We start from the raw sequence: 23,021 nt of genomic DNA, 5'->3' as shown, positions 1-23,021 counted from the left end.
ATTTTATCTTTTTAAAAGACTGATGGTAACTCACTAAATTGATTTCATAATGTGCTAGGTCACAATATGACTTCAGAGAAAACACAGCTATCTGTCTTCTCCCTGGCTCTGACTCACCCTTGTTTTATAACAGATGCTGCAATGTACAACAACTCTGGAGCCCTGCCCACCTCTCCTATGACACCCACAACCTATGGTATGTGTGATTCCTAATTATACAAATTAAGTTGAAGGGACTTCCTGGAGGATGAAGAAGGGTAGAGAGTTGCAAAGCCCTGGCTGTGTGGGAGGCTTTACACCAGTTGGCTTTGGATGAAGAGTAGCCCTGGAAAGGTAGGACTGTCTACCTCCAAGTTATGGATCCAAATATACTCTCTTCACTACTGATTCACGTGCTTCTTCAGCTGAGGCAGAGTCTGGAGTTGTCCCAATTTCTCCATGAAAGTTTGGAAATTTGGGGTCAGAAACAGGGAAAGGGACATTCCTAGGTCAGACCCATAGTGGGTATTTCTAAGAAGGGGTGAAAATCTAAGAAACAAAATGTTGATCTCTCTAATTGGAGATAAATATGCCATGTATGCCTTGCTTTAGGCAGTCATTGGTGACACTAGCCAGCTATGTGGGAAACATGTGTGATTGCATGTGTCCAAAGAGGACTTTCAGCTCCCTTGGCATGTCTCAAAGAATGCAGACAATGAAACTGATTCTTCAACTATTTTTCATGAAGTGTGATTAAGGGACCATAGACTCAGGCCATAATAATACAGAGACAAAATTTTGGGAAGAATAGAAAAACTCACCATTATTCTGTCTGACACACGGGGAGAGGGAGACTACTGTCTTATGGAAGAGGGAAGTAGGATTTGTGAACAAAGTAATAAAACAGGATGGGCATGGTGACTCACACCTGTAATCCCAGCACTTTGGGAGGCAGAGGTAGGCAGATCACAAGGTCAGGAGTTTGAGACTAGCCTGGCCAACATGGAGAACCCCATCTCTACTAAAGATACAAAAATTAGCCGGGCATGGTGGCGCATGCCTGTAATCCCAGCTACTCAGGAGGCTGAGGTAGGAGAATTGCTTGAACCTGGGAGGGAGAGGTTGCAGTGAGCCGACATCATGCCATTGCACTCTATCCTGAGGGACAGAACAAGACTCTGTCTCAGGAAAAAAAAAAAAAAGTAATAAAACAGTAGCAAGGAAAAAAAAAAAAAACCTGTAGCAAGAACAAGAATAAACAGAAGTATTAAGGTGGCATCTTCCATAATTATCTTCAAGGAACAGGGTCTACCTCCATGTTTCCAGTCCAGTCCCTCATACTTTTACTTGACCTGTGAGATAATTGTATTCTCTGCCTTCTCTCCCTGGTCACAGATCCAATGCTTAAAATTGATGACAGCAACACTCGGATCCTGATTGGCTGCTTGGTGGCCATCATCTTTATCCTCCTGGCCATCATTGTCATCATCCTCTGGAGGCAGTTCTGGCAGAAAATGCTGGAGAAGGTGAGGAGGTGCAGAACGGCCATGATACAAGAAACTGCTCCTTTCTTTCTTAAGCCACTGTTGCCCCAGGAGTAAAAGGCACATTGCAAACATTTATTAATGGTTGGAGTTAATTGAGGCTACCAAGAAACATAGGAATGAAGCCAGAAAAGAATTAGCTAAGTCTATTTTCTCATTTTTAGAGTGGAGATGTTGGAACCTCCCTAACCTTCCTCGAAAATACAGAAAACTCTTCTTAATATATTGAATCTCAACTCAGGCATTTTCCTTGAAGATTCTGATTCACTGGACTTTGGGTGGAGGCCAGGCATCCATACTTAAAAAAAAAATTAACAAGTGCTTCTGATGCACATTCAAATTTAAGAATTACTCTCTCCTAATGCCAAGCTGAAATTTCTGATAATGCTGTTGAAGTTCCTTCTCATCTTTTTCACTTTGCTTGTCTGTTTGGGGTGTGTGTGTGTGTGTGTGTGTGTGTGTGTGTGTGTGTGTAGAAAAACATCCAGCTTCATGAATGTTCAAGTCAAGTTTCTCACTACTCTATTTCTACTTTTGTTCACTTGAAGGTTATGATTATATATCCCTCTGAGTCCCTTTTCAGACTCTGTCTATGCCAACTGATCTGAATAACTTTTTACATTGTCTAACACTTTACAAGAAGCAGACTTTTTCCTCATGCATAATTTTATATATACCTCATTGAGTAATAACTCATAGGTATTGTTATATTTAACTATTTTTCTGATGAGAAAATGTGATGTGCTTAAGGTCATACAACTGGTGTCCAGTCTTCCATGCTTTTTCCAATTGTTAATATTGAAATGCATTTATTTCTTTCTACATTCATTTCATCAAAGATGGAGTATCTATGACTTGTCTTGCTTTCTTGGACCAAATAGCAACTCAATGCTGCTTAGTGTCTATTCTTTTGGGGCCTGCTGATGATTAAGTATTTCTATGTTTGGCCATGGTCACCTTTCTTGGTCAATGAGTTCCTCTCATTAGACATGTACTAGGAGAGGCCACAGAAACTCTGAGCTGTGGGGCTTTGAACTGCCTCCTGAGGGCAGGGAACAGGAAGAAGGAGAAATCCTGATTGATTTCGGTGTTTGGGGATGGGGTCTCAGAGGAGAACAATGCCTGTGTGGGATCTCTATTCCAGACGAGAGGAAAGGGCACCATGAGAATGGGCTTGAGTCTCCAGAGCGTTCTAGATGTAGGATGGGAGAAAAATGGCTCAAATCAGGGGTAAGGAGGAGCAATCCTGATGAGTAGCCTGCAATTCCTTCTGACCTGTGCCACCCTCAGGTTCCTGAGATGGTTGATGTTTGTTTTAAGGTTTTTAGGCAGGAATATTTCATGTAAGAGGTCTCCTTGCTTCCCACAAGTATGTCTACCAGTCTGAAAACACTTAAAGCTTTCAATTCACAAATAGCCACAGAAGACTGAAAGACAGAATCCACAGAGACTCACTCACTGTCATGAGGTGTCTCAAGGCATGAATGAGGCAAATATCAAAACTTTTCCTCCTTTAGAATGCTGGAACACACCAGTGTTTAATGAGGTATTCCAGAGTGAGGGTGGTGGTGAACTGAAGATTCACTGAACTGCTTGAAGAGGATATGTAACCTTCTTAAATAGTCTGTTAGGACCACATTTTAGCCAAGGGAGGAGGGTCTGTGTTCTCTACTCTATGAGCTCTTTTTCTCTTTATGTGAGCCACAATTTACCACACTTCTCTGAGTCTTTATTCTGAGGCCTGTTGGAATATCTTCATGGGCTAAGAGAGAAATGTTGGAATCTCCAGGTAAAAGGTAGAGCAAACATTTTTCCCTTGAATATTTAACTTGGTCCTCTGAGAAATTCTACCCCTGTACACCCTGAGTAAGATGACTCAAGGTGCTCTGGAATGACACCCAGGATTTCTTCCTGGGAACAAAATTTTATGTGGAAAATCATTGAGTACACACATATATTCTAAGAACATTACTTAACATAGCTGTGGACTGTAGCATTGTTTGTAGGATACTTTTGATGGTGTCCTCAACATTCCCTCTTTGAGAGATTCAACCCACATATATTGAGTACCTACTTCGTTCTGAGCTTCATGCTTGTACTGGGGATATTACTGCAACAAAAGACCTTTCAGTCTAGTGGAAAAGTGCACATCTAAGTTTCGCCATTGAGCACCCAAGCTGTGTTTGTTGGAGTGGAGCATTTTACATGCTTAAACTCAAATAGTCACATACATGCAAATGTTGGCATTTTCCTTTTGATGGAGCCAGGCAGGTTATATTAGATAAGATACCACAGAAGTGGTTGCTTTGTTGTTCTCCCTCCCTTATTAGGTGTAAGTCACATTGTTATCTCTGGACACCTAGAGCTTTCCTGTCCCATATTGTAGCCATTTTATTTTTGGTTAGTGAAAATATGGGTCAGTGGTGGGTATTATCCTAATTTAGGGTGTCAGAATGATCAATTAGAACTATTGATTCATCATGTTATAGTGCATTTATTAAGTTAATAAAAAATTTATGTCTATTCCAAACCCAAGCAGTTAAAGGGTAAGCCAGCAAAACCCATCATTTAATAAAACATAGAAAACTCTATAAGATTGAGATATTTGGCTACCGATAGGTTCTTATAGCATCAAGGAGATAATCCTTTTTTTTTTTTTTTTAAGTGTTTCAGAAAGCACATCATAGAAATTAGAAGATCAAATTCTACCTTGAAGAAATGAAGGATTATTCTAAGTTTCTACAACACAGGCATTTGTGGACCCAGACTGCATCCCTAGCACGTCCAGTGTCACTGGGGTTAAACAGTAGTAAAGAGTTATTTCATTTGCGTGGAAGAGCTGAGTTTAAGAAGGGGAGGAATTGACCATCTTTTTTGTGCCAGCGTGTCTTTCTCCTTGTTATTCTCTTCCAGGCTTCTCGGAGGATGCTGGATGATGAAATGACAGTCAGCCTTTCCCTGCCAAGTGATTCTAGCATGTTCAACAATAACCGCTCCTCATCACCTAGTGAACAAGAGTCCAACTCGACTTACGATCGCATCTTTCCCCTTCGCCCTGACTACCAGGAGCCATCCAGGCTGATACGAAAACTCCCAGAATTTGCTCCAGGGGAGGAGGAGTCAGGTGAGGATGATGTTGTGGGCAGGGAATCGAGGGAGAAACTTCGACAAGCTTCAGGTAGGAATGACGCACCTGCTCCCAGTTAACTGTATCTATTTTTAGTCTCTACTAACCTCCTGAGAAGTCCACATTCTCTTTCTAGATTTGGTCTGCAGCTGCTCCTGGCCCAATTTGAGCACCTCTCCCTTGCTACTGAATATAAGATGTGTGGAGGGACCCACATACCAGAAAATAAAGAAAAAAAAAAAACATGTGAATTAGGTGTTAACACCACAAGAACCTAAACAGTCCAACCAGTCTAACCTGATTTCACATGTCGGGAAAGTGAAAAAGCCCAGATAGAGTACTCATCCAACACCAAATTTCATGAGTGGGTAAAGGCAGGACTAGATTTTCACCTGGAGAAATAAATAAATAAATAAAGCTAAAGACATTCCAAAATTCCCAGTGGTATAGCCATTTAAATAACTAAAATAAATAACTACTTGAGTTATCTATTTTTTGGTAATTTCTCTTTGGTAAACATTTATTAGAGTAATATGAGATTTTATTATGAGAGTAAAATATTTCTCCCCTTTTCTCAATAAAAGCATTGAAATAAAACAGGTAAAATAGTAAGTAGTGTCAGTTCATTCAAATTTCAATGTCTTTTAAAAAATGATGCAGAGTCATATCAGAAGGGAAGCTGGAGTCACCTCTTTAGCTCAGAGCAACTTTTCTATAAGGTCATCTACCTGAGGGACTCAAGCCAGTAGAAAATACCTTGTAGTGTTGAGGAGAGAGGAGCTAGGCCTGAGCTGAATGTAGAAGCAGACAGGACTAAATTCAAGAGCATAAGATTTTACAGGAAGGAGCCTGAAGGGGTCTTTTCAAAGGATAAAAGAAAACTTGCATCTATTTTATTATTCAATGGACAGAAGACATGAAAGAGCATGCTAAATTCAAGTAATTTCACAGAGGCAGCAAGAACTAAGGATATAAACTGATTTATTTCTTAGGGTGAATGGAAGTAATTTACCTATTTCCTAAGTTTAAAACATTCCCCACCTCGTATTTTAATGTTTTTTTTTTTAAGTTAGAATATGTCTTAAACTAGATCATATGTCTTTAATCTGAAAGTTTTTTATACCTAAAATCAGTTTTTAAGTCAATAACAGTGTCTTAAAATTAAGGAAATACATTATTAAACCTTCAACCTTTAATATTCCCACCCTGATATACCATGAGCCTTCCTATAGCTTCACCACACAATTCCACAAGTTTAGCCACAGAATTTGTAAATGGTCATGTATTATGAGGAAAAGAATGAGAAATAAAATTGTGTTCTACATTCTGAAGGCCACAAGAAAATCTTTAGAGGAAGCAAAATCATTTTCCAAGTAAGAATGTCATGAAGCAGGTTAGGCTTTCACAGGGGCATGTTTTAGCCCTCCTCTCAGAGTTCCTTCCTGAAGAGATCTCCAAAGACACTCCATGGAATGAGGCTCGTTGCCCTTGTTTTCCCAGGCTGCAGCGGTGTTGTGAAGCCAGTCCAGCCCAGTGGCCCTGAGGGGGTGCCCCACTATGCAGAGGCTGACATAGTGAACCTCCAGGGAGTGACAGGAGGCAACACATACTCAGTGCCTGCCGTCACCATGGACCTGCTCTCAGGAAAAGATGTGGCTGTGGAGGAGTTCCCCAGGAAACTCTTAACTTTCAAAGAGAAGCTGGGAGAAGGACAGTTTGGGGAGGTGAGTTGATTCTTTGAGTGGGGCCTCCAGTCCCTTAGAGCTCGAAGGAGGTGGTTGGATAAAAATGGTCAGTAGAACAAACAGTCCCTTCCAGAGGTGGATTCACAACAGAGTGTCTCTTCCACTTGTCTCTCCTTGCGTTGTCCTCTGGATTCTAGTATTGGATCAACCTCATCTTTGTCAAATAGCTGTGGAGTTCCTGGGACTTCTGATTTCTATACAGGAGTTTTTAAGGCAGGCAAGTCACTAGACTTCAGATATCTTGAAACACATTCAATATTTTCAAAAATGTTTACAATAGATTATGCAGGGTGGGATCCACAAGATGTGATCATCTTTTATGAACTGTCCAGGAACATTCTGCTTCTCAATAGCCACTTTGTTTTTTTCCCCTTTAATGAGAGTTATATGTAAAATGGTCAAAAACAACCTCGCCCCTGCCTTTGGTCCCAGAATCAGCCACTAGGGAGTGAATCACCAACGAAGATAAGGAGGAGTACTCTTTTCATTTGCCCTCAGAGTGATGCATGCATTATTAAACTTTTCACTCTTGCATCAGTCACATGAACCTTCTGGGAGCTCAAAGCAATGTTTTGAATTGTAATAGGAACTCTTCACCACTGCCATCTAAACTCCAAATAAAACACTTGGTTTCCTAAGATGTGTTACTGGTTTTCAGTGTGGATCTCATGTTCTCTCCTTGGATAGGTCTGGTGTTGCAAGAAGTGGAGGGGCCCATGTTATCTGTTCATGGTGTGACATGTACTCATTATGTCCCCTGGGTTGAAAACCCGTATCTGTTATACTGTTGCTAACACACAGGAGTTGCTTATAATGCTAAACCCTATGCTAAGGAAACTGCCTTTTTTTTACATGATCCAGTGACTCATGAATCAAAGTTCAAGCATTTGTAATAAAAGACATTTTATATTGGGCTATGCTGTAATATAATATTGTTACTGATTCATTCATTCACTTAATGTTCCAATCAATGTGTATTTCTAAGGCAGGAAAGTAGCATATTAGCTGGGTACTTTACCATTGTTTTTAATCTTATCAGTTATTTGAATCATAGATATGTTGCACATATCTTCTTATTGGTCTTTTGATCATTTTGCCTGAGTTGTAAGAGTTAGTTTATCTCCAGGAAATGCCCAGCAAGAGTACTGAGACATCTTCAGGAGAAATGATGATGCTGAGACTAGATGACTTTTGTCTAGGTTCATCTCTGTGAAGTGGAGGGAATGGAAAAATTCAAAGACAAAGATTTTGCCCTAGATGTCAGTGCCAACCAGCCTGTCCTGGTGGCTGTGAAAATGCTCCGAGCAGATGCCAACAAGAATGCCAGGTCTGTGGTCTACATTTTGAATTTTCCTTTATGTATTTCATCTTTAGGACCAGGAATACTCCTGGATACTTCTGAGCAATTTTTTCTTTTGAGATGGGGAGGTCAGTGAGCTGCCTCCCATTTCCACTGTTATCCTTTTTCTTACTTTGATGGGGTCAGCAGTCCTCATCTCTTTCTCCACCTCTTTCAAACACAAAGGCACATTTTCCATTGTACTTGCCACATATTTACTTCCTAACCCCCTGTGCACAAGCACTGTACTTCCCAACATATACAACTGTCTAGATGTGTACTTCTTTGGTCTTTACATGCAGACATACTCCTGCATGTCATTACCTCCTCTTGACAAAGTCTTCACAATCACACATGACTTTCTTGCTAAGCCTCTTCCAGTCTCCTTTTTTCACATTTCTATTTATTTTCTCATCCCTTTTTTCTCTTTTATGCTCCTTTTCTTCTATCTCCAGCAACCCTCAAAATGAGAAGCTACCTCTATTTGGAAAATTATCTATGAACCTCAAAGCAAAAGGATCCACGGTTCTCTAGCAGTTTTCCAAACTGGCTAATAATCTCTTGGATCTTTTTCTACATAAATTGCAGTTTCCAGCCACACTCCATTGTCTGACAGCCTTTCCATTACAATAATGGTGAGTTTATCCTCACCCAGAGAGACAAGCTGGTTGAAAGCTGGTTGTATGTGTCCCAGAGAAATCTCCATACCTGGATAACCTATACATTTTTCCTATTCATGTTGTCTTGATTTGTCTCACTGATATTCATAAGTGAAAAAAAAGTTTATTATTCTTATTTTCCAAATTATCATAAATTCCAAGAATAGTGATAGACTTCACTAAAAGTCTTGCAATGGACAGGATGTAAGATAAAGAAGAGAGAAAGGTGAGGAAATGAAACTGGAGGCTTTAGAAATTTAACTGATAATTTCAAACTTTAAGATACTGTTAAGAATAAAAAGTGACATTCTCTGGGTCTCATAGAGAGATTAAGTATTTCTTATATTAATCTTAGCACACGACTGGAGAAAGTGGCATGAGGGGAAACAAAACAAAACAAAACCACAGGACATAGGATATGACAAAGCCTTTCTCCATTGTTCCGATTGGTGAAGTTTGCCATTCCTCCACCTGTGTCCTTAGCAGTGATGGATAGCCTGTGAACCCTCCCAAGCCATGAAAACCCCTGGTTTGAGACAGAAGGCGGAATGAAAGAGGGGAGGTGTTGCATCAGGACTGCATTGATTCCAGTGGTTTATATTGACATAGTATGACTTCCAGTCTAGGATTCCTAGAAAACTCTTGGAGGGCTTATAACTCATCTGCTCCAATAGTTTTGGGAATGTGGGCTAGAGGCCTCACTAACAAAATCTTGCTACTTTATGACCCAAGGATGTCTGCCGCCATGTACTCAAACAATTATTAGTCTTGGTCAAATGAATACTTCTTTTGACATGACTACCACAGCCTTTAAAGAGCTCTGTTTTGGACAGGCTACTAAATACATGTTGCAACTGACTGACGGTTCATACCGCATTAAGAAAAGTCAGTATGAGAAAATAAAGAGTAATCAGGTAAGCCAAAGTATGGTTGTTCACATCATACAAAGTTTCTTCACTTTAGTAATATAGTGACTCCATGGCTTAAAAAAAAAAAAAAAAAAAAAAAAGGTAAATATCCTCGTGCACTTAAGATACGATTTTCAGTGAAACATTTTACTTTGTAGAGTGGTTTTTAGCAGCCTATTTTTGATCCAGCAAATATTAATCACTTTCTGTGTGGCAGGGATTTTGTTAGATGTGAGGGATAGAAATGTGAATAGATCATGGATCTCGTTCTCAAAAACTTTACAATTGAATAAGGGTTCATGATATTTCAGGAGGAATAGAATGAGACAGATCCAGGTGTCAATTTCTCTGTCCTCTCAAAAGTTATCCAAAGTGAAACAAGATTTGGTATAATGTCTAGGAATAGACCTTGGTGTGCATTCTTCTCCCTCTTGATTCTGACTCTGGCAACTTCTGATTGTATCTATGTCTGTATCCTCCCAAGGAATGATTTTCTTAAGGAGATAAAGATCATGTCTCGGCTCAAGGACCCAAACATCATCCATCTATTAGCTGTGTGTATCACTGATGACCCTCTCTGCATGATCACTGAATACATGGAGAATGGAGATCTCAATCAGTTTCTTTCTCGCCATGAGCCCCCTAATTCTTCCTCCAGCAATGTACCCACTGTCAGGTAAACAAGCCAGGTCTTCCGTCTTCTCCCTGTGGTGATGAGAGCAACCTGGGATCTGAAAGTAGGGAGCAGTGAGCCTTAAAGTGTATCACTGTTCTGGGATGGTGAGGGAAGTTAGTGTGCAGGGAATAATGGAGCAGCTGCCCTTTGGGGGAATGCAAGGGATTCATCAAGAGTAGAAAAAGAATGTTGAGCTTTCAACCCTAGTTTGTTGATACAAATTTTAGAATGTGTACCTTTCACATCTTCCTGTTTCCATAGGCTACCTTCTGTCTTCTTGTCTATTTCCTCAGTTACACCAATCTGAAGTTTATGGCTACCCAAATTGCCTCTGGCATGAAGTACCTTTCCTCTCTTAATTTCGTTCACCGAGATCTGGCCACACGAAATTGCTTAGTGGGTAAGAACTACACAATCAAGATAGCTGACTTTGGAATGAGCAGGAACCTGTACAGTGGTGACTATTACCGGATCCAGGGCCGGGCAGTGCTCCCTATCCGCTGGATGTCTTGGGAAAGTATCTTGCTGGTGAGTTCTCAGCATTTTAAAGCCCTGTCTAACAACTGGCTTGTGGGCTGGCACGCATGACACGTGGAGACAAACCTGAGACAGCAGAAGGCAAACTCAATAGACTAATATTTTCTCGGATTTGAAATTATTTTCTTTGTGTACTAACTCTTATTATTTAATGCTTGCCTATTTCTGCTAAAAAATTAACACACTTAATTTAGGGAGACAAGTTAAAAAGTATAAGAGATTTATTATCTTTGTTTCTCTTTATTATTTCTACCTAGTGATTGTTCTTAACTTAAAGTATTAAAAACCTTATCATTTAAAGAAATGTTACCTATACAAAATATTTTCTTCTCCATTAGTTTCATAAGCATGGTTCTCATAATTATATAGACTAATTCCTATAATTGTATTTCAGTACTTTTCAAGATGTTCTTTTTAAGTTCATCATTCTTTGCTGTTTAATTTTTATTCGATTCTTGATATTCCATACCATAAGTGAGTAATATCTCTCTTAGAGGTATATTTTCTGTCCATGCATACCTGAGACTTTTTATTGTTGATTTTACAACCACTCAGCTGATTTATAGACTCATTAGACTTTTACTTCCTACAATGCCATGTACATGTTATTTTACCTTTTTTCTTGTGTAACATTGTACAAAAAAGTCTGAGACCAATTTGGTTTTGTTCATTTGTGATTAATCTGCTTATTTCCTGCTGATATTCTTATAGGATTTATAAATTAATTTTGAAATAAAAAATGTATAGTTATTCCCTTCCACTCACCAAGATAGCCACTATCAATGCTTTGGTATATTTTCTTTGAGGACTTTTTTCTATACATATGTTGTTTCTATGCATGCAATTTTTTTCTATGCATGCATTTATATACATATGTACGTACATGTAATTTATATTACATAATTGGGATGACAATATGCCATACAATTCTCTATCTCTATTTTTAACTTAACATTTTATTATCTGCATAATATTCCATTGTGTAGGTATATCCTATAACTTAATAATGCCTCTATAATTTGATATTTAAGTACTTTCCAATTTCCTGCTATTATGAATGATACTGTGATGTACACCAGTTTACATAAATCCTTATAAAGCTCTTTTTCACCTATGTATGTGAATTGCTATATTTTACCCATTTCTAATGGGATAGTTAGGCATTACTCTCCCTAAAGGTATTATGTGGTGTTGAAAACAATATATTAGACTGACATTCAGAGGACCTTGGTTCAAATCCGGTTTTTCCACTACTAATGGCCTTATTAACCAGGAGAATCTGGGAAACCGCTCCTGTTTCATTTTTCTGATCTAAAAAATAAGGATAACTGGCATGGTGGTGTGTACCTGTAGTCCCAGCTACTCAGGAGGCTGAGACAGGAGGATGAAAATCTGGGCTGCGCTGCGCTATACCTATTGGGTGTCCTCACCGAGTTTGGCATTAATATGGTCACCCCTAGGAGCAGTGGACCGCCAGGTTGCCTAAAGAGGGATGAGCCAACCCAGATCAGAAACAGAGGAGGTCAAAACTCCCGTATTCATCAGTAGTGAGATCAAACATGTGACTGGCCATTGCACTCCAGGCTAGGCAACATAATAAGACCCCATTTCTCAAAGAAAAAAAAATTAAAAAATAAATAATATCATCAACTTCACAATGTTGTTGTCTGTATTGAGTAGAAAATGTGAGTAGTCAATGCATGCTATTTACACCTGAATCTCATTGCTGTCACTTGTTAAAGTCTATCTTTCAACACTGTGATGATAACTGAACTGGTAAATGAGAGTCCTGGATTCACTGCAGGCACTTAAACTAGAGTCCTCTATCTCTAACATAAAAACGATTGACTTCCCATTCAGATTTTGCCTTTCTCAGGAGCATTTTCCCAAGGCTACCCTAGAGTTGAAAGGTTGACCTAACACTCAGTTGCAGAGTCAGATAGCTTATGGCTGCATTTTTTTCAGCTCTTGGATCACAAAGAAACAAAACCAAGGTGAGATCATGAGAATGAGAGAATGGGCTGTTTCTAAATACTCCATGCACATCTTGGCATTTTCAGAATTCCTTGTCTGTGGTAGGGGAAGGGGTATAGCTCCAGATTATGAAATTTAACCAGGTATTGTTGTGCACAGGTTATTCTGATTTCCCATTCTTTTCTTTACTTGAATAGGGCAAGTTCACTACGGCAAGTGATGTGTGGGCCTTTGGGGTTACTTTGTGGGAGACTTTCACCTTTTGCCAGGAACAGCCCTATTCCCAGCTGTCAGATGAACAGGTTATTGAGAATACTGGAGAATTCTTCCGAGACCAAGGGAGGCAGGTAAGAACTGTTGGGGATGAATGGATGTGGACCTGTGTACCTTGAAGGATGGAGAATGGAAAGTCCTGACTTAGCAGGAGTGGGCTGAGATGGAAGACAGACTATGTGGATGATAGTCTTTGTCACTAACTATCCAAATGATGTGAAAGACCAGTATCCTCCCCAGGCATCCATACACTCTGCTTTATCTATGTGTCAACTCATTGACTCTTGGAGGGCATAAAGGGTCATGTCAGGTTTCTCCCCAACTCAAAGGTAGCAGGAAATACAGTCCTGTCTCTCATGGTTTATCTATTTCTTGATCTAGATCATGTGGTTTTCTTCTGGGTCAATAAATATAAGTGTAAAGGGGATGTATTAGCATTCATTAAAATATAGCTTAGTATAGGAATTGGGGTTGGTTTTGACTATCTAGCAATGCTTCTAGACTTGGATGTCCGAAAATGGGCAGATATATCCTGAACTTGTTGCTCTTGGAAGGCATCTCTTGGACAATCCAAGAGTATTGTGACATCTCAAGACTCAGGGAAAGATAGTTTCCCAAGCTCCCCAGGAGTCTCAATTCCTAGCCAAGATACTCCAAACTTTTTTTTGGGTGACATAGATTAAAAATTCCTGTGACGTATGGAATTTAAAGCTTGCCAGTCACTACAGCACTGCACCTCCCCAAAGGGGCCTGGCAACAGCATACCCTTGGATTATGGCATCTTTACCAGGAAAAGGATAATAGCTGGGGAAGGATCTTGCAGACAATAAAAAGTGGATCTTCTGTGGCTTGAATAGATCCAAGTAAGTCAAAGATAGATAAGGGATTGACAAGAGATAATACATTATGCATATTAAAAATAAGAGAGGGGTCTCAGATTTTAATTGTCTCTTTATACTCTGTAAATATTTTGGCAGCAGGGAGTCTAAATTAGCTATCTTGGTTATGAGGCAATTTGCCTTCTTACCACAGTAAAGGGCAAATTTACTCCCAAGTACGTGAGATAAGTGAGTGGGCCAAAGAAAAATGTTGTTTTCTGCCTCTGCCATGATTGGCTCAGCCAAGATGGACTTCAATATGGGTTGGTCATAAATGGAAGATTTGGTCTCTTTTTGGTTGTTTCATCTTTTGCATGAAAGTAGGGACCACATAATGGCCCATCAAAAATTTCTGCTCCAGAGAACTCCAGAAGACAAAGGGAATAGCTTAGAAAAGGGCTGATATGATTCAAAACTTTCATGAATAGGAAAAATGGATACCACACCCATTTCAGTTATCAAGTTCAAGAAAGTGGGCAGGGGGCAAATCAAACCATGATGCAAATATACTTCCCTTTCCCCCTTCTTTGTAATATTCTCTGTCTCTTTCACTTTTGTTTTCCTTTATTTTTTTCCCAAAGACTTACCTCCCTCAACCAGCCATTTGTCCTGACTCTGTGTATAAGCTGATGCTTAGCTGCTGGAGAAGAGATACGAAGAACCGTCCCTCATTCCAAGAAATCCACCTTCTGCTCCTTCAACAAGGCGACGAGTGATGCTGTCAGTGCCTGGCCACATTCCTACGGCTCAGGTCCTCTCTACAAGACCTACCACTCACCCACGCCTATGCCACTCCATCTGGTCATTTAATGAACCTGAGAGACAGAGGCTTGTTTGCTTTGCTGTCTGTTCCTGGTCACCCCCACTCCCTACTCCTGACTCATATATACATTTTTTTTTTTTTTTACATTAAAGAACTTAAAAAAAAAGCCTAGGGCAGATACAATCTAGTAAAAGAAAATCTTACTTGATATACCAAAATGTTGGATAACAAAGGCTAGAAAATTCAGATAATTTATAAAGGTTAACTATGCTTGTGCTTATAAATGTGCAGATTCTACAATACTTTTCCATGTCACTCTAAAAGAATCTTCGGAAAGAAAAACTTGAAGAATACTAATGTCTTGGGAAACATGAGATTAAATTTAGGGAAAACACTTGATAGATGTGGAGAATCTGAGGACTCAGAATTCAGCAACTAATCACAGGTGGTTTTCTAATTTGGCCTCTGGACATGTCTCACTGTTTGCATTTCTCTCTCCTGTCAAACTGAATGATATATTCTTGAAACCCCCCAATTTCTTGAAATGGGTGTTCTGCTCATTCATAGACAGGGGTCAGGGTTGAAGTTCATATATGAAACAACTGGGGATATAGATAGGAAAGAATGTTTGCTGCAAGAGTGTATGAAGGGGGATTGTCATTTACAGAAAAAAAGTACCTCATGGATGGAAGGATTCATGAATAGATAATGGACATAGGAAAGGAGGTCAATGGAGGACACATAACAGACATGGTATCCACCATTTATTTGTGATTTTGTAAGAGGGTTGTTTTCTTTGTCTTGTTCAGATATTTTCATGTGTGTGTTTTAGTGAGAATCTGAGTTTTTAATCAGTAAAGGCTGATGTTTTGATATCTTGATAGTAGACTCTTGAGTTCATCTTGTCCAAATCTTCTAGCGTTTTCAAGGATGAAGCCTCTGTAGGATCTTTGGGCTTGGGGCTGAATTTCTCAGGCATAAATACCTACTGGCCTTGTCCAAGAGGGAGTAGGTCTGTTCTGAGTGTCCCCAAAAAAAGTTGTCCTAGGACTAATGTGGAGAAGTTACAGGGAGACTGATTTCCATTCCTTATTGGGGAAAACAAAGCACTCAGAACATACAAGGATAAATGGGCTGCTACCAGAGGTGGGGAGTCTCTTGTCAAAGAAAATGGAGGTTTTGAAACACAAAGTAGATGGTGGTGTAAGACAATGTTTAATGTCTTTCTAACTCCGAGAGTCCTTGATTCTAGAGAGGCACAGGATGAGCATCTATTGCTACTGCTGAGTATACACGCTCTTGCCTCTGAGATGGTGTGACCCGCAGAAAAGAAATCTCAAAGCTGTGGCTTCAGAATTCATGGAAACAGAGCCACTGTCAAGAAGGAATCTGCTCAGAGCAGATTCTGAGCTTTCACACTCCACAAATCTTCAGATTTAGTGGGAAGCTAGAAAAAGGAACTCTTAATTTCCATTGAGGAGAAACATGAAGACATTACAAATCAGCTTCCCAAGCTGAGAAGGAATGGCCTTGACCCCTTGGGTCTGCCTCTGTTGCCCTCACCAGTTTACCTTCTACAGCAGTTTCTCAGGAACATGTGTATTTCCCCATTCAGCCTTCAGCATTGCTCCAGGCCACAGCATAAGCATAAATCCCAAGTCCACAGGATCCATTTTTCAGGTCATATTCTGATCCTAGCAAATGTCCTTTCCCGGTAGTTGTCCTATGCCTTTGGGCTTTAGTCTATCCCAGGACTAACTTTGGAGAAATCATTGGTTTGAGAGTCAAGAGAACATTGATTTGGGAGCTTTAACCCTCTTTCTGCTTCACACTAAGTGTGTCATCTTGGCTAAATCACTTGGTCTTTCTGCATTTTGTTTTCTTATTTATAGGATGAGGAAATTAGATTAAATAGTTTTGAGGTCCCTGCTGGTTCTGATACGTCCAGTACTAACTGGATAATTGAATCTATAACTGATGGATTTAGTAATCTGGTCATTTCTTGCTCTGAAAATTGTAACCAGCAAAAGAGATCATGGAAGAAATCACTGTAATGGTAGTATAGTAACACATGCCATTTGTATTGTGCCTTAGGTTTACCAGGTGTTTCCAAATACATTAGCATATTTGATATGTGCAGGGCTAGATACCTTGGGACCTGCCACACTCCGCTTTCAAAATAAGTATTCTAAGCTTCATTAGAATTAAAGGGACTTGAACTCAGGACCTGCAGCCTATTCTTCTTTATCCACATGCCTCTGGTAGGGCTACATCCAGACCATGCCATGACTTCTTATGGAGCAAGAGAAAATAATATTATTTTATCTTCCTTTGCCTAAAATCTCTTCACTTATTCTTTTTTATGATTCTGCCCCAGTTCACTGGGTTATTCTATGTTTCCATATTTTTTTAAAATCATATTTAAAATGAACTTACAGTGTCTGAGTTTTCCCAGCCTTGAGTCATAGAAGTAATCTGTTTCAGATGGCTGCTCAATATATATTATCATGTAATACATATCTGTATCCTTTTCTGGGATGAGGAAGGCTTCAACTTCTGGCACTGAGACCTTTGTATTACAGACACAGGTTTAGTTTCTAGCTTAGTCATGCCTTTAGAGTTTAGTAGCACACATCCAAGCAACCCAACAGAATACATGGTGAGGGCCTAGTGTGTAGAATTCATACTAAGTAGTTCATATTTGAACTACATAGTAAGTAGTTCAAATTTGAATTAGAGGAACAAAGCTAGGACTTATTTGGAGAAGGAGATCGAAAAAAATGATCAGAGACTGTGGGGCCTTATTACGTTTGCAGTAAGTTATCTTCTTCATGATATATGTGAATTATTTTGTGTGCAGATTGTGTTTTGGGATTGCCAGATCTAAATTTATGTTCTTGCTGGCTAATGTGCTGATAGTTAGGTCTATCTAAAACTTGATGTGCTTTCCAGACACATATGTGACCAGATAAGATCTAAAGTGCAAAGCGGTGCCTGAGGAGCAAAATGTGATTTTAATGTTGTGGAAAGATCACTTGCAAGTATATTAAGACTGTATAAAGAAGAGGATTGTATGCAAGTGGGGTGAAAAAAAAAAGGATACGCGAATGTGCATATGACTGAATGGGGGGAAGGTCAGGGCTAGAAAGGAGGCTACAAAAAAGGGGCAACGGAGAGTGCACAGGAAAGACACAGGGAAAGATCAAGTTGAGCAAGTAGAAACAGGAGTAGCTGGAGCCATTGGGAATCCATTTTGAAACAAGAAGGAGTTTTGAAAGGGAATAGGAAAGTAAGTATCTTGAAGTAAAAGATAAATATGAATGGAGAAAGAAGAAATTCTGGATGATAGAGATGATAAAAATATTTATTAAGAAATGAAGTCAGGTTCAATGTATGAAATGGAAAGGAATTTTTCAGAATTTTAAAAAAGGGGAAGTTCCTTTTGGAAAAGATATAGCAATCATCAGGGAATGACCTTTTCATTTCAGAAGTGTGTGAGGAAGGTAGTTTGAGCATCTGGTGTATTCTGGACCATTTCAAGTGCTGGTGAGAAGTAATCAACTATTTGCCTGAACGGGGCTTGGTTTCCCAAGTGCTGCTTTGGAAATGAAGACCCAGAGATGGGGAGCTTATGGTAGTTCATAAATCTTCATGTTCTATTATCTTTCCTCTGTCAAAAAAGTTCATTTTCAATAATGCCCACCATTGCTGTGCCCAGAATAACCACAGGCAAACATCAAAACAATACGCATAAGTTAGACAAGATTAAATCTTATCTGATATCTGCACAAACAGATATGCACCATGTTGGAAACATGTGTTTTTCTAGTCCCATCCAGGCTTCCCACAACAAAGCCATGATGTGGGTCTAAACCATATGTTTTGAGTAAAGGAGAATAGAAGAAGAGGAGTGTCTGCAAGACAGAAAGAGATGAAGATGTTCCAAGGAAGTATACTAAAACAGAACAGTGAATGTTTTGCCCAAAACTACAGAAAGAAAGAAAGAAAGAAAGGAAGAAAGAAAGAAAGAAAGAAAAGAAAGAAAGAAAAGAAAATTGCAATATATGGCTACTAAGTCTTTGATTGTAAGTTGAATTTATAGACCTGGAATTTGCTATCCTAATCTTTCCCTTTCAGTAAGACTTCTGTCCTCTGGCAGTGCATATGGTAGGTAGGTCCCTAATGTTTCTGCATCTCCAGGAAGATGCAGATCCTTATTTTTGCTGGGAAAATCTTCTTAATAGAAATGTAACATTTTAATAAAAACAGATTAATTTTTTTTCACTTGGTAATAAGTTGTCAAGAACTGAACTTAGAGGGAAAGAGACTGGAGTGGTTAATGGTGATTTAATTTCTGGCATTTTGAGTTTTCTGCTACAATTAGCTGCATTACTTGTGCCAAAGAGCAGTGAAGAATTGTTGAGTTGGTGTCTCCTTTAAAAAAACTTGTTATTTTGAAAGAACTTAAAGCTCACAAGATGTTACAAAAATAGTAAAGTGGCCTTACCCTAGATCCAGTTTTCCCCATTTATAACATTTCACTTAGTCCATTTTCAGAACCAGAAAATTAACATTGGCATAATGCTATTAACTAAACCACAGACCTTTTTTCAATTTCACCAGTTTTTCCACACATATTCATTTAGTTGCTGGATACTTTTAATTCTTGCTGATTTGTAATCTGGCCTTGCTTGGATACAACAGGAAAGACACTATCTGGATAAAATTCTACAGTATTAGAGAGACTATAACACATTAATGTGTTCCTTTATCATGAGCAATACCCTGCCTACGTTGCTTCTAAATTTTCTGATTAGTTAGGCTGTTTGGCATCTGAAACAATCCAAGACAAACTTAGAAATATTAGGCAACACAAAAGACAGTAAGAACTGCTCATAGCTTGTTGCCTAGAAAACCAGGTATAGCAGGATATTCTAGATATTTCCTGAAGCTTCTACAGTGAGTAGGATTAGTACTGGGGACAAAATGAGGAGTTTAGAGTAAACCAGTATTTCAGTCAAGAGTTAGTTGGCACTTAGTTAATGGCACTGGGAATAGCTTGTGGAGAGAAGAGAATGCAATGGTATAGACTCCTAATGTTTGATAAAATACTATTTTCAGAGTGGTAGAGAGGTTTTATTTGCCTAAATAGCTGTCATTAAATGGAATAACAACCACATTAAACCAAATTAATTGCAAACACAGCAGCAACCTGTGGAGAAGTTGAAACTCCAGTTTTGTGGATTACAGTTTTGAGTTTTACAATTGACATTTTTAAGTCCCCTATTTAAGGGGTCACAATTTTATAACAATGTGTGTCTTATTAAGTTCCTAGGTCATTGTGAGCACTTGATAAATATTTGCTGAATGTTGTTTTTTTGAATGAATTTAAGATGGAAACAAAAACTTGTCATCCAGTTAACTAGAGTGAATATAGGGAGAATTTTTTTGCTGTAACATGGAGAGTTTATTTTCAAAATGAGGAAAGAGAAAAAAATATTCAGACTCGTACCTGGTGAAGTGCATTCTCTGTATACTTTTTGATGGAGAAATTGATCTATAGAGCTGCTTAATTTTTTGAGGCATTTAGACAGCAATGAAAGGTAGTTCTCCACAGGACACCAATTCAAAGGGAGAGATCAGACTCTGGCCTTATACCCAGTCTATTTGAAACAAGCTATCTAGTTTCTCCTGCAGACACCTTGTCAACAACATGCAACAATGTCAGGTGCCTTGCAGGAAAATAATCTGAGTCCCAAGCTAGCTGTGCTCATCGACAATTACAATGAACATATCAAGGAAGAATTTGCAGACACTCAAAGGAAGCACAATGGGGTAAGGTAATCACTTTCAGTGAAAAACTGTTTTCTTGAAAAGAGGCTTCCTGCAAACACACCAAGAGTCTGTAATCTAGCCTATCCATTATATATCCTTTATTATTCATGATATCCTATTCTTCTACCCTGTTGCCTGGTAACTTTTTCTGAGGACTGAGTTTCTGCAGCCATGTGGTGCACTCTTCCTGTGATGAGGAAACATCTGGGCCCCCTTCTGCAGGCTTTGGAAGGTGATGTGTCTTGTCAAGGGGTAAAGATAAAATGGATTTAATTTCTGCTTAAAACTATCATAGACGTTCCAAATAGAATACGTAAAATTTCTCTGTATTAGAAAAAGAAACGTGATACCAATTGTATATTTTCTTTTCTTTATTTATTCTCTGTAAGTCTGTCAGATGATAAATTGTAAATAACAATGATTAAAGAGTCATGCTACTGATGGATCTCCCTTTCTGTATAAACAGTGCCAGTTCTGGGCTTTGTAACCTTTGCTCTTGACAGTCTTACATCATTCCTGGGGAAGTGATGGGGCATGGGTCAGAGCTGGGGTGTATGTAGTGTGGACACCTGTTTGTGGGGCTGTCCAACAAAGGATTATTTAAATAGGCCTCTAACATATGAGTTGACTGTTTATTGGGAGGAAAGCACCTTGGTCTCTGACATATCTAAACATACGAAACACTGGGATTTTATGTCCTCATATTAATTAGTCCAGTTCTGGGGAATCCAGTCCAGAATTAACTGGCAATCCCTTATTGTTATGGTTACAGAGTTGTCTTGTTTGATACACAGAAATCCTTTTTAAATCCCAATATAGTCTGTTTCAGACTGTCCGCACATGCACAAACCACCCCCCCCAGAAAAAAAAAAAAAAAAAAACTATGAAAACCAGAATTTAGACTCAGTCATTATATTAGAGATTAGAATGAAACGACCCCAAACAACCAATTTCTTACCTGGTCTCTGAGAATAAGTTTATACTTTTAGTTTTCTGAGAATGTTTCTCAGAATATTTGAGTTTTCTGAGCACGTTTCTCAGCACTGGGCATGGTAGATAAATCACAGGGCCAAGGTTTGGCAGGGATGGATGGGATCATTGTGTACCATATTGTTCTTCTGATTTCCAGGAGAACAGAATGAGCCCATGCAAAACATACACTTATGATGATAAAAAAAAACATACCTATCCATTCACTCATCAATAAAAACATATTATGATGGTTATCAAGCTGTGTCCTATGAGTGATAAAATATTTGTAAAATATAGAATTAAATGGCATCTATTGTGAATAGAACTCTATTCTAGTCTCTCTGAGCACCTCCAGCAGTTCAGCCCATCTTTCAAAAGTCACAACACCTTGAAAACAGCAACTTTAGTGGAAAAAAGGGAAGAGAGTAGTTTCATCACTTGGCTTGAATGAAAATCTTGAGGAAAGGAGAGACAGATGGTCTTGCTCTGAAGTTGTCTGGACTTCACTTAATTCAATCTGTCTTAGGCTGGCGGGCATCCAGAGACTGCGGTAATGCTGAGCCTCCACAGCCCAGGCCCTCCCCCTTCTTTATAGAAATGAGTTTTGTATGAGACAGCCACACAACCTGGTCTCCTTCTTCTTATTCCTCATCACTTCTGAGCTCTAGGACATTTAAAAATGAGCCTTTGGGTCTAGACTCTCACAATTAGGCTTAATTTTACTCCATGACTTTCAGAAAATATTGTTAAATTGTGGTCTCTTTAGAACAGTTGAAAGTGGGATAAACATAGGAGCTGATTTCCACCCCTATGATAAAGAAGTTTTATTGGCCGGGCACGGTGGCTCACGCCTGTAATCCCAATACTTTGGGAGGCTGAGGCAGGCAGATCACTTGAGGTCAGGAGTTCAAGACCAGCCTGGCCAACATGGTGAAACCCTGTCTCTACTGAAAAAAAAAAAAGAAACAAAAATTAGCCGAGTGTGGTGGCGTGTGCCTGTAGTCCCAGTTACTTGGGAGGCTGAGGCAGGAGAATCACTTGAACCCGGGAGGCAGAGGTTACAGTGAGCCGAGATCGCACCACTACACTCCAGCCTGCTGACGGAGCGAGACTCTGTCTAAAAAAGAAAAAAAAGTTTTATTTAGGAATCTAATGTTCTCATAACCAGATTTGTTCTTTCAATCTAATTTTCTTGATATAGGATAAATGATTACTAAGTAAGTTGGTATCATTGATCAAAACCTCTAGGATCAAAAGCCAATATAAATTATCACAGTGTTTTAGGGATCATTGCTGTTCATAAATAATTAAAACACTGAAAGAGGCCATTAAATAGATTAAAGTATGCTCAGTAGAGTTTGATGTATGATACACAGTTTTATTCTGTGTGAGCTGGGGCTAGTGATGGTCCCATTACCAGTCTACTACAAATATGGAAACCTAGAGTAAGCATTAGAAACCTTGATAGCAGTTTTGTCACTGGAAGCAGGGTCTTGAGTGTGAGTCATCCAGGTTTTTGGCATTTGGAACGAAAAGTTGGACAAAATGCACAAAGTAACAAAGGAACGAACCCGTGAAGGCAAAAGCAGCGATTTATTAAACTGAGACGGCACTCCACAGGGTGGGAGTGGGCCTGAGCAAGTGGCTCAAGGGCCAAGTTACAAAGTTTTCTGGGTTTTAAGTAGTTCTTTTGAGGTCCCCATGGGCTACCCCTTACCTGGATGAAGGATTTGGTTTATGGCTAAGTAAAGGCTGAGGTGAATGTGTGCCCTATGCAGATGATGGCATGGCCCATGCTTAGTGCTTGGCCCA

General features: G+C 39.2%; 1 protein-coding gene across 8 annotated transcripts in view; it reads left to right on the top strand.

Moving 5' to 3' along the window:
• DDR2 (discoidin domain receptor tyrosine kinase 2) overlaps positions 1 to 20,675 on the top strand; it is a 163,738-nt gene extending 143,063 nt beyond the window's left edge. For all 8 annotated transcript variants that reach the window (XM_074038806.1, XM_005541125.5, XM_074038798.1 and 5 more), the window contains 9 exons: positions 134 to 196; positions 1,375 to 1,505; positions 4,437 to 4,647; positions 6,151 to 6,374; positions 7,595 to 7,722; positions 9,786 to 9,977; positions 10,271 to 10,505; positions 12,686 to 12,835; positions 14,221 to 20,675. In XM_074038806.1, the coding sequence (XP_073894907.1) occupies positions 134 to 196; positions 1,375 to 1,505; positions 4,437 to 4,647; positions 6,151 to 6,374; positions 7,595 to 7,722; positions 9,786 to 9,977; positions 10,271 to 10,505; positions 12,686 to 12,835; positions 14,221 to 14,355 (1,469 nt within the window). In that variant the 3' untranslated portion in view covers positions 14,356 to 20,675. The remainder of the gene's footprint in view (positions 1 to 133; positions 197 to 1,374; positions 1,506 to 4,436; positions 4,648 to 6,150; positions 6,375 to 7,594; positions 7,723 to 9,785; positions 9,978 to 10,270; positions 10,506 to 12,685; positions 12,836 to 14,220) is intronic.
• The last annotated feature ends 2,346 nt before the right edge of the window (positions 20,676 to 23,021 follow it).

The sequence above is a fragment of the Macaca fascicularis genome, chromosome 1 (assembly GCF_037993035.2).
Source record: "Macaca fascicularis isolate 582-1 chromosome 1, T2T-MFA8v1.1".
Classification (NCBI taxonomy): domain Eukaryota; kingdom Metazoa; phylum Chordata; class Mammalia; order Primates; family Cercopithecidae; genus Macaca; species Macaca fascicularis.
The sequence above is the reverse complement of the archived record's forward strand: the minus strand, read 5'-3'. Positions and strand labels throughout refer to the sequence as shown.